The sequence below is a fragment of the Aulostomus chinensis genome, chromosome 12 (genome assembly GCF_037954235.1).
Source record: "Aulostomus chinensis isolate RoL2024-O1b breed Wild chromosome 12, RoL_Achi_v1.0, whole genome shotgun sequence".
NCBI lineage: Eukaryota > Metazoa > Chordata > Actinopteri > Syngnathiformes > Aulostomidae > Aulostomus > Aulostomus chinensis.
This window is the reverse complement of record NC_141331.1, coordinates 21359156-21371549: the sequence shown is the minus strand read 5'-3', so window position 1 is coordinate 21371549 and position 12394 is coordinate 21359156. Positions and strand designations below refer to the sequence as shown.

The window sequence follows — 12394 nt, the reverse complement described above, 5'->3', positions numbered from 1 at the left end:
TCAAGCATTTGCATGAAAGTGTTTTAGTTGCACTGCTTTAGAATGTATGCTAGTTGATGTTTTATTACCATTGGCTTTGCAGTTGAATATTCATTACAAACATAATTGCTTTACAATTCTGCTGTCTCATCTGTCATCATGCATTAGTTGATTTACTTCCTTGTGTAAGCTGGTTTCTTTCTCAAAAACTTTTGAGAGAACATGTCTCTAGAGACTTTCCTCTGACAAGAAGTTACATGGATGTGTCTGGCGAAGTAGCATGATGTGACTTAATGCCAGCGGCTGGTTCGCTGCACTGTTGAGTCCCATTTGAGACTCAATTGGCTCAAATGACGCCATTACCATGTCTGCATGGCTAATGATGTCCCCTGGGGTCTGGAGCAGAGAGGGAACATGCATTTGGCATGTCAGCTTGAGGTGAGAACACATGAGCCAAACTCAAGGCCCTGTCTGCACCCAGATCAATCCTGACACCTCTTAAGAGGCTCTCAGCATCAGAGGTGCTCTAGTGCAATTACCCAGTCGGTAATGACATAAACACCAAGGTTCCTTCCTGTCTTTCTCTTGCTGGGCAGCCACCTGCTGCCTCAGGCCAGTAGACAGGTTTTGTGGGCGAAGGTGGTAACAGAAATGCTGCTATCTGATTTCACCTTGGAGCCTATCCCTCAGTCAGATTGAATGTGATGTTACTCAGCAAGCTATCTAGATAAGCAACTTCCCAGCAGTGAATGAAGAGGATATCCTCTGACTCTCTTATTAGATTTGATGACCTTGAGGAGCAGAGCCTTAGAGCCTATGGTCACAAATCAGATTGCATGTAATTACACGGAAATCTTACATGTTTTTTCTTCACAAAAAAAAACAGCCATTTCGATTGTTTTGACTAAGTCCTGCTCTTTAATATATTTTCACTTGAGTAGAAACGATCAACGAAATTGACAAGCTTACAATGACTCCATATAAACGGTTACCAGTGAAACTTTGTTAGCTTGTTCTATGTTGTTCAAGATTCTAAGTGACAAGTCAAGTCAATTTTATTTATATAGCGCCAAATCACAACAAAAGTTATCTCATGACACTTCACAAGTAGAGCAGGTCTAGTACCACACTCCTTCTATGAATTTACACCCAACAATTCTCCATGAGCAAGCACATCCTGCAACAGCGGCGACGAAAACCTTCCTTTTAATAGGCAGGAACGTCGAGCAGTTCCAGGCGCAATGGGGACGGCCTTCTGTTTTGGCCGGTTGGGGGGAAGAGAGCAGGAGAACGGGGCAGAGACAAAGACAGATCATGGAGAGAGACAGATATACAGAAGGAAAGAGAGGGACAGAAATAAAGAGAGAGAGAAAGGGAAGAGACTGATGGACAGACGAGGACGTCGCAGGTGGTGCTATGGGTGGCAGCTTGAGCCTCTTCAGGTCTGTAGCCTCCTCCAGCAGCACCCGGGATCTGGGATGTGGGGAGCCTGACAGCTCCGGAGAAGAAAACAAGTTTGTAACACATGTGAGTAGGATTTATATATGACATATATAGGAGGAAAGAGAGGATGGGGATCCCCTGGCAGTCTAAGCCTATAGCAGCATATCTAAGGGCCAGTCTAAGCAGCCCTAACTATAAGCCTGATCAAAAAGGAAGGTCTTAAGTCTGCTCTTAAAGGTAGGGGAGGGTGTCTGCATCCCGGACTGAAACTGGGAGACGGTTCCTCAGGAGGGGAGCTTGATAGCTGAAGGCTCTGAGTCCCATTCTACTTTTAGAAACTCTAGGAACCACAAGTAACCCTGCATCCTGGGAGCGAAGGGCTCTAGTTGGGTAATAGGGGACAATGAGCTCTGTCAAACATGAAGGTGCCTGACTTTGTATGTTAGAAGAAGAATTTTGAATTCTATTCTAAATTTGACAGGGAGCCAGTGCAGAGAAGCCAGTACAGGAGAGACATGGTCTCTTCAACCAGTTCTAGTCAACATGCTGGAAGCAGCATTTTGGACCAGCTGGAGAGTCTTTTGGGACTTTCTGGTGCAGCCTGATAGAACGGAATGCAGTCATCCAGCCTGGAAGTGACAAAAGCATGGACTAGTTTTTCTGCATCTTTTTGAGACAGGATGTGTCTGATCTTAGCAATGTTACGTAAATGAAAGAAAGCAGTCCTAGAAATTTGCTTAATGTGGGAGTTAAAGGACAGACAGGACAGGAGCAAGCAACATTTTCTGTTGCACATTGGATCCCTAATCAACCCTACTGCAGGGTCCTTTGACCCAGGAGTGAATGCTAAAAAATGTCTCCCCAGTACAGATTTTAGGGTGTTTGTTGGCCAGTGGAAAATGGCATTATATCATCCCACTGAAAATGCTTTTTAAAAGATGTAAGTGAAATCCACAAACTGTGTTTCAGGACAAAAAAATTGCAATAGCAGTAGATTTTTGCACTCTGATATACATTATATACTGACTGACTCCATTTGATTTTGATATACTAATAAAACTGGTAACCCATAAAATTGTAAAAAATTAAGGGTTATGGTATATGGAGGTTAACATCCAGAACCCCACCCCTATTAGGACATCATCCTTAGCCACTGTCTTGTGAGTTTGAACAACCAGCCAAGTCACAGCTCTGCTCCTCTGCTGACAACTTAACCGTGGTCTCTATGATGGGTTGACAAATGTGTGTCATTCAGGTGCCTTCCTCATTGGTCAAAAAAACACGAAGTTTCAGTCTGCATCTTTGTGCTCAGTCAAACCAAATCTACTGTGTAATGGCATTGATGAAGAAGCTGTAGGTCTGAGTTCTAGTGCGGTTTCATGTCTCTTGACAGGTGGCGCTCTACTTGCTGTCTAATTGTATCACATTAGGGCACAGTGCCACAAACAGCTGTCAAATGTTTTCCAGCGGGCCCAATTGAAAGCTGAGGTTCAGTTGAGTGGCCTAATGCCAGAAGGAATTAAGTTGTCAGGCAGAACCAAGATCCACAGCCAGAACCACTGATACAAATAGAATGAGTGATCTCCTTCCCTAAAGGGGGTGAATGGCAGGCTGCAGTCCTAGCTCAATCACAGAAACATGAGGCCATTGTTTAATGTAGGTGATCTGGTAGGATACACATTGCATGGTATACTTGATCCTTTGGGTGGTTTTGCTCTCCACTCCAGTGTCGTCCTCTGTTGTGGAACAGCAGCCTTGAAGTTGGTCAGCCAGATGTTAAATGTAATTTTTGGCCAGCAAGGTGATGCATTCTTGTGTTGGATAGAATAGAAGTATTAGCCATGGGAGTTAGTATTTTTGTAATAAAAGCTTGATCATTGTTGGCCCCTGTTTAGTGTAAAGTTGACACAACAGTCTCTTTGTCACCTTTGTAATAAGAAAGCGAGTGGCACAGCAATACCTTTCTCATATTTATCAGTGAAAATTCAATGATGAGGGAGAAATCACAATGATGCCTGTTCCTGACAAATCAACCTGCCTAAGATGTTTTTGCTGCCATAATAATAGCTCTCTGTGGGCTTTTTCTCATGATCAGTAATGACACGCCACTCTTGGCGCTCTCAGTAGTGGCATTTTTGTTTAAACAAAGGACATCATCTGATGAGGTGCACCCTTCAATATGTCCTAGGACACATGTGCTTTCACACTGCTGAAAGAATTTGACACAGACCACCTCTAAATGATCAGATCTCTGTGCGCAAAGAATGTGAGCACACCTGATATTAAGACTGACCTCTTTGGATTGGATTGTTCTGGATGGGCCTTAATGCGAAATGTGCACTGGTACTAAGTTTATTTCTCCTCTTTTGTAGGACCCTCCAAGAGGTGGGCGTGTCTTCTCTGGGATCCAGCCAACTGGAGTGCCCCACCTGGGCAACTTCTTGGGTGCTCTGGAGAACTGGGTGTCCCTGCAGAATTGTTACCCATCTGTGCTCTACAGCATTGCTGACCTGCACTCCATTACCCAACCTCAGGACCCAGCCCAGCTCAGAAGCAACATACTGGACATGACAGCCAGCCTGCTGGCCTGCGGCATCGACCCCAAGAGGGCTATGCTCTTCCAGCAGTCTCAGGTGTGTGTGTGGGAAGATAGATGGGTGTCAGCTGTGTCAACCAGGGCTCAAGCTTAAGGGTGCAGGGGTCAAACAAATTGGATCAGGGCATGTAAAGGAATTTAAAAAAGAAACTGCTAACATTAAAATGTGCCATGAAATGAAACTGACTTAATGTGTAGCACACACACTTCTTAGTGGACCTCTTTGAAAAGACAGTCATCTTCAGTATTGGCTGAGTCACAGTGGGAATGGTGTCTTCTGGTGGAAGTTATGAGTCATGATTCAAATGGGAATGCAGGGCTTAAAGTTCTCAAGCACCAGTCCTGATTTCAGGCAAAGAGCACATTTAAATTAAAATTATCCTTCTGGAAAACTTTTCAGGTCTCAGATCTTTTCTAGCTTTAAGCCCTGGAATGGTAAATTTTTTTCATTTTGTCACAACTGAAAGGATATAAACAATATTAATAATAATTTATTTTTAAACCTTTTTTGTTTTTTTATTTCTTAAGTTTATTTAGTCTAATTTCAGTCAAAAAAAGAATTCTGCACACTGTCTAATTTGTAAAAGCATTTTTATTTGCAACATTTCAGTAACAGACCTTCATCAGGCAAACAATGTGTAAATAGGGCTGTGATAACCAGCAACCACTAACATTCCCTGCATGCAAAAGAGCCTGACAAGCCTCAAGAGACATTAAAAAAGCAGTACAAGCCAGACAACAATATATACATCTGTTTGTCAAAATATAACTTAATTTAGGTTACATACATACTTCTATTCTATCAAATAGGTCCCCACACATCAACCCTGCAAGCTGTGCCTGAAAATAATAAAATATTTACACCTATGATATGTTTCAACATTTCTGGGAATCTCTAATTTTGAAAAACAAAGGAGAAAAGACACTCAATACTTATTTTCAAACCCTACAGTATCAAAACAGGTCTCAAAGAACTCATGTAGCACAGGTGTTTTCAAATATCAGAACAGGCCACAAAAAATTAAAGATGCAAACGACAACAATTTTAAGAGAACAATCAATCAAAAGAAAATTCATCCACAGATGTTTTAGAAAGGTGCAGAATGAAGAATGGGAATATTTTACCGAAATTAAATTACAAACAATAGAAAACTTTGCTCATCTATCATGAGACAGGTGCGTTTGAGAGAGGTAGATTGGCTAGAACAAAATGATGCCTTCACATTGTCGACTTGCAATAGTGTATTCATTTGCAATGTTTCAGTAATAAACCTTCATTATGCAAACATTTTTTGAAAATAAAAAGCTCTCTTAAATAGGGCAGTGATTACAAGCCAATACTATTGCAAGTTGGACAGTGTGTGGAAATCCTTTTGTAACTTTCTGGTCACTATACCTATCTCAAACCCACCTGTCTAATAATAGATGGTACTTTAACGTCAGTAGAATATATGGTACTTTGACATAGGGCAGGGCCATATGGAAAAAAATCAATTCAGGATATTTTTGACAAATATCTCAATTTCGATATTATGGTTGTTGTAGGGACAATTAATGTGTTGATTTCACAAAAAAAAAAAAAATTTAAATGACCTGCATTACCATATTTTAAGTACAGGCCATCTCTTTCTCTCAACATAACACTATCCATAAAAAGATACTGATTTTACATTAGATGCCAGTAATATTACTATAAAATTAAGAAATCTCTGTCCATCCATCTGTTCAAGACCACTTATCTTCTCATTTAGAGACTGAATCTATATGAGATTGCACATGGTCACAAGAAATTACCACACACAGTGATTGACATGGCCTGATATTCCACATTTGTTCATTTTTTGTAGTAATTTTATACAAAACAACACTTTGGCCCACTACCCTCAGTTTCTAAGTTGAAATAAAGCACCACTCTGCCATTACAACTCAAATTGTGGTCAAAGGTGGAATTGATTTGCATTGTCTTCCTCTACCTCTTGATTTAAAAGAGCGAGACAACAGACAGCGCCACTCTGCCATTACAACCGACATTGTGGACAAAGCTGGAATTGATTTGCGTGAACATGACTATATTTTTTTCACAGAAGTTAAAAATTTAAGTTGTCATCAATACTATGAAAACACTTTCGGTCATACAACAATGTAACATGGATGTAACAGAATGCAAATGTGGGTTAACATTGCATGGAGGTAAAGTACAGACATGTATTTCAAAAAGGAGCATGCATTAGTCACGCATTGTTGGACTTACATCTTCATGTCTTATTCATTGATTCTTCCTGGTTCAAGTCATCCTCATGAATTTCTCTTGATTTCATTACTCAATAATGTAATTTATTTGCACATTTGTTTTGTGATACTTGTGTTTGGATGCAGAACAATATATTAAGTCTTATTAAAAAAACAAAAGGAGGTTAAAACAGTCAAGATTTGTAAGGGCTTTAGAGAAGTCCAGAGCCTCCTACAATTACACATTCAATTTTCATAACTCTAGATGTTACACTGTTTGTTTTTTTTGTTAACATCTGCACACACACGTATACATATATACTGTATGTATTAGGACTGTAGTGATACACTAATCTTGTGATACGATACACTATTTTTCTCACGATACGATATATATCACGATACTCAGCTCACGATACAATTCGAAATACATCATTTTCTGAAAGATTTTAAAGGGACAAAGTGATTTTGGTGACATCTTGTGAGTGTTCAGTTGACTTAGATTGAATGAATTGAACTGAAAGCATCAATTACACAATATATAGCTCTGACTGGCAGCTTGCAAATGCTGGACAAAATTAATCAAATATTTGGTGAGAAAATTAGTTTCATTTATTGAAACTGAGTGCAAATTGTAGCTTTCAAGCTTTTAAAAAGTAAAGTGAACAACGGGGAGTTAAAGTGCAGCAAGTGGCCTTTTTTGGCAGCTTTTTTGGCTTTATATTGAACATATTAGATAGCTAGCCACCAGGTTAACTAAAAATAAACCATGTTAGCCAATAATTAAATTTGTGGGTGACTATAGCATAGTGGGGCTCCATCGCGTTCACCACGCGCCTTTTCAACCAGGTCTCAAATCCTGCAATGGACTCCGTAACTTTCTGCGACCTCAGTGAGGAAAATAGGAACTTGTGGCAACAACCGCCCTCACTGTCCAGTGTGGTTTGTATGGGGTCGGGCCGCAGCTTCTTTGACTCGGTCTCAATTTGCATTTCCTTGTCCGGGTGAAGACGTTTTAGGTGGGATCGCAGGTTGGTGGTATTTCCTGAGTACTTAACGTTTGTGTGACATAGTTTATAAACCAGCATACTTTTGTCTAAATCGTTGCTTTCTTTTTGTTTTTGAACCCAAAATGCTCCCACACATCTGCGTTTTAAGCATGCAGGTGCTGGATTTATACTCATCGCCACACTCCTGAATCTCTCAACTCTAACCGGATGAGAAAGGCGTTAGCATCTGGGTAACTAGAAATGCTCTAGCGAAACTAGCGGCTGGCAGAACGAATTGCTCTTCCTGCAAAGTGTGGGACACGGGGGATTTGAATGAGGCTTAATGTATCAATACTCGTGGCTGAAAAATCTATACTTTCTGGGGAAATAAAAAAAGAATATATATGTATATATTTATACTTATATATATACATATATATATACATATATATATATATACATATATATACACACACATATATATATATATATATAAATACATATAATATATATGTAATGTAATATGCGCATGGGTGAAAAAGTAATTTAAAACCATATTTTCATTGATAAATCCTGATGTAGCCACAGGAGATTTGAAATCCAGGTTGTGTTTGTATAAATGCCATTCATTCTCTCAAACCTTAATTAAATAAAAAAAAAAAATCTGCATCCACAAATTGTTTCATTTGTGATTCACATGTAATCAAATACAAATATAAGAAATAAGGTATTTGTCATAGGTAAATGATAGACTATGGACTAGATAACATTTTGCCAGACTATTTAATGAGCCGGAAGTGACCTATAATTTTAATTAGTCAGGTCAGTTTATCACATAAATTGGCAAGAATGCAAAATATGCAGAGAAAAAGTGGGCAATAATTAAACATTATGAAAATTTTTACAAAAACTTATGCTTTGTCAGGGCACATGCTTAAAATGTAATTATCCTTTATTATATGAGCCTTTGAGAACTTGCTATTATTTACTGTATGTTGACACCAGATCAAAGTTTTGCAGAGCTTTTTTAATTGATGAGTTTACAAAAAGAAAGTCAACTTTTAAAGAAACTTGGAAAAAAAGATGATTTAGGAAATATATCTTCCTTTGGGTCATGCTTTTCAGATGTACACATTTAAGAAAATCTAAACCAATGGAGTTGGATTTGTCTATCTAAGTATATATTGACTGGTTAGGCAGAGTCATACCCTGCTGCACTTGTTTTCTGAGGAATTCATTTCATAAAATTGTGGATGGGCATTACTTTTCTCTGCCACTTGGAGGCACTAGGGGGTTGCTCTCATCCTCAATTGTTGATGTCCTGTCTGAGATCTCTGCTGCTGTACATCCATTTGTTTTATGTGTCTGATTCCTTCATTTCCTCTGGTCATCTCAAGGCATTCTCTGGATTTGTATGTATGTGGGGAAAAACAGTGATCACACAGATTCTAATATGTATTTATTATAGGTTATAATACGTTTATTAGTACAGGTTATTTCTTTATCCTTAAGTGGCACCAAGATGTAACACAGTGGAATCAAGTCAGCGTTTAAAACGGTTTATAAAACCGTTTGACCCTTGTTTTTTGATTCTGTGAAAAAAAATTGATTTACAGTAATGAGATGTAATGTTTCCCAACTGGAGTTGACCTTCTCTCTTTGCCCATCTTCGTCAGGTGTCCGAGCATGCTGAGCTCTCTTGGATCCTCGGCTGTCTGACCAGCATGCCCCGTCTCCGACACCTACCACAGTGGAAGGTTGCAAAATATCCTGCAAACCACACGCACACAAACATACATGCACTGATTACCTCAAGTGATCAGTAAGTCTTTTAAGAGTGACTGTGAGTCTAAGGGTTGGAGGGTACATGAATGATTTAAGTTAATGTTTTCCACTGACTTAATTAATAACCACAAAATGATTATACCATTTCTACTCAGTGTGGTCAAATCTTAATTTAACTTTCTGCTCAACTAAAGATAAAGTATATTTTTATCTGTTAAAACATACAGCCTTGGATTTCACTCTTCTGCCAAATCAGATACACTGCATTTAAAACAAGAAGATGACTCTTTTTATATTTGATTAAACATCTTGTTACTACTTTTGGTGCTGCATGTGTTCCCCCTCCCAATGTCAGATTCATGTTCTTGTAATTATTAGCACAACTGCACTTAACTTCACTTGAATAATTGTAAATGATCATTCCTTTTCTACTCACAGAATTTCTGGCATTTATCCAGCATCCTCATTGTCTGTTTTATTAATTTTTTTCCCTTCTATTCTACACGCCAGATATTTCATAAGTCGTCTAATTGTAGTAATTTTGCGGCCACATGCAGTTTTGAGCATGGAATAAGGGAAGAGTGAGCGAGCAGCATGCCCTGGTGTTGGTCTCTGTTGTTCCACCCACCTCCTGCTTACCCAACAGATGAGTTGATGTCAAACGTACTGGAAAATGTCACATTCAGATGCCACTGGTCTGAGAATTGACGAGATGTAAAATTGAAAATGGCTCTTGCGGGGTGGGGCAAGAGTGGGTTTATACTTAAACCAGTCTTTTCCATTGCTTATTAGTAGCTCCCCCCCCATCTCAAAAGTGTCTCTTTTTCCTCGATCTTTGTCTGTAGATGAAGAGCAAGCTAAAGAATGAAGGCAGTGTTGGTCTCTACACATATCCTGTCCTCCAGGCTGCAGACATTCTCCTCTACAAGTGAGAACACATTTTTTTTGCTATTTTAGTCTTTTAGAACCAAAGTGTTCTTTCTTGATTTGTGAACTGTAAAATTCTGAACATTAAACCATAACCAAACATAATCCTAAGACTTGTTAATATTAAGAAAACGTCATCAAACACATTTTTAAACAAATTCATGAAAATGTTATTGTTGGGCTGTTGTAATATTCTGCCTTAGTTTAATCTAGATTCACCTATAAAGTAAGAAGTATTCCCTGCTTATAAGTCATTAGTAAGATTTTTATGTGTATTTCCATCAAGTGTCAAATATTTGCCCCCTCACCTGAAAACAAAGTCAGCTTCCACTAACTTAACAGAAAAACATGTTGATGAAGGTTCTCTGTAATCCAGGTCATGGTGCCTCTTAAATGCTGTGTCGTAGTCAACTTGACTGTTTCCATTTTCTTGAAGACATTCTGGCTCTCATCCAAAAGGCTTCTTCAATTTTGAGAATTGAGCAGAACAGAAGAAGCCTTTTGTATGATAGGCGCAACATCTTCTAACGAACTGAAACAGTCCAGTTGGCTTAGATACAACATTAAAAAAATTCTATAAAAAATAGATTTAATGAAATAAAACAAAAGAGATGCACCATTTAATTCAGCAAATACCACATATTTCTTTTTATATTCTATGATTTTTTTTCATTTTGAACTAATTTTCAAAGCAATTTAAAAAAAATGGACGTACAGAAATTGGTTTGACGAAGGATATTGTTAGGATAGTATATCAATGAGGGGAGAAAAACAAAAAGGATATCCAAAACTTTAGCAAACACAACATTTAATCAAACACAAAATCACAAAAATCTAAGCATTCAAAAAAATTAAGAAAAAAGAAAGGAAAATTAGAAAAAAAAAGTCTTAATGGCTACATTGTCACAAGATGTCGTAAGACAGTGATTAAGCTGTTAAAACAACCACGTCTTTACAAATTTAAGTTTTCAGCTGGGCATATTGCTTAATTTTTGTGAATTTTATTTAGTTGTCATCATTGCCTTTATTTTTCTAATGGTTTCATTTGTTTTTTGTTCGTCAAATGACTGACTCCTATCGTTTACAGTTGTTCTATGGGTAAGGCCACACACTAAAGGCCGATGACTTGACAGACTTTTCAGTGGTTGAAACATGTTGGTTACTGTCACTGGTTACTGATCTTTTCCTCATTGTTTAAATTGCTGCTTCCACTGCCTTATCTACATTCTGATCTACAGTTGATCACAACCAGCACCTGGTCACCACCATGTTTCAACATGGAAGATTTCATGCTGTTACTTGATCTTTTTTTTTTCTTCCATACCGTGTGCCCCAAAATAAACCCCCCTCACTTCCATTGCGTTCAATTGTTGGCAGGGATCTCATGGTCTAAAATCAAAGGCACCTCATACATACTAGAACTGAACTATCCAATGTGGGGGCCCACCAGATGTAGTAGTAATCATTAAATTAACCTGAAAATTTAAAAACACTGTGTGCCATTGTTTATGATGGTTTCTGTTTTATGAGGTAAAAATGCTTCTTTTGTCCTTTTTCCCCTTTTTTTTCCCCCTATGGGCTCGGAGGAGCCCAGAAACCCTCATTTAAGTTTTTGTTAATGCAGATACACAAGAGAGTGACGATGACTTGAACCTTTAAATATGTAGCTCTAATTGTTTTTTCATAATTTTAACAGGTGGCAGAGTGACACTGTAAAGAATAATATTCAATGAAAGCACCTCGGTATCTAACAATGTTTGTTCTTAGACCACTGTACATTTCAGTTTTGTGCTGCCAATCGAAATATGTGGATGCTTTCTTGAGTGACGGTAGTAAAATTGATTAACAGTCACTGAGGAAGCCTCCTGCTGAGCCGTGACTTTAAGTGTCTCCAATTTATGCTCTGAACTTGCTGGGTGTTGGAACTCCTGTGCTGTGTGTGCGTGTGTGTGTATGTGTGTGTGCGTGTGTGTGTGTGTGTGTGCGCGCGCATGTGTGTGTGTGTGCTTGTGTGCGTGCGTGTGTACTTGTGTACGTGTGTGTGGTTGTAGAGGAAGCACATATTGTGTTCTGGGCTTGTCATTCAGGTCCACACATGTCCCAGTCGGAGTGGATCAAGTCCACCATTTAGAGTTAGCAAAGGATCTTGCTCAGATATTCAACAACCGCTTTGGAGAGCTGTTTCCTCAACCCTGCGCCTTGCTGAGTAAGAACACACTCACTCACGCACGCATGTACAGCACACACACACAAGCACAAACATAGTCCTGATCATTGGCTTTTAACCACAAACCCACAACACAACGCAATCAAACAATCAGTATGAAACACAACTCAGATAAAATGTTCTCTGATGAAATTGTCGAATCTATATGGGAATCAATATGCAGCTAAAGAGGTTATTAATGGTAATTCTGTTACAATTATATTCATTTAGTAACCAGTC

At 38.7% G+C, this 12394-nt stretch overlaps 1 protein-coding gene across 1 annotated transcript in view; it reads left to right on the top strand.

Annotated features, from left to right (window-relative positions):
* Window positions 1-12394, top strand: part of wars2 (tryptophanyl tRNA synthetase 2, mitochondrial) — a 44942-nt gene that overhangs the window by 27212 nt on the left and 5336 nt on the right. The window contains exons 2-5 of the mRNA XM_086220784.1: window positions 3795-4055; window positions 8913-8993; window positions 9867-9949; window positions 12036-12154. Of these exons, the coding sequence (XP_086076910.1) occupies window positions 3795-4055; window positions 8913-8993; window positions 9867-9949; window positions 12036-12154 (544 nt within the window). The remainder of the gene's footprint in view (window positions 1-3794; window positions 4056-8912; window positions 8994-9866; window positions 9950-12035; window positions 12155-12394) is intronic.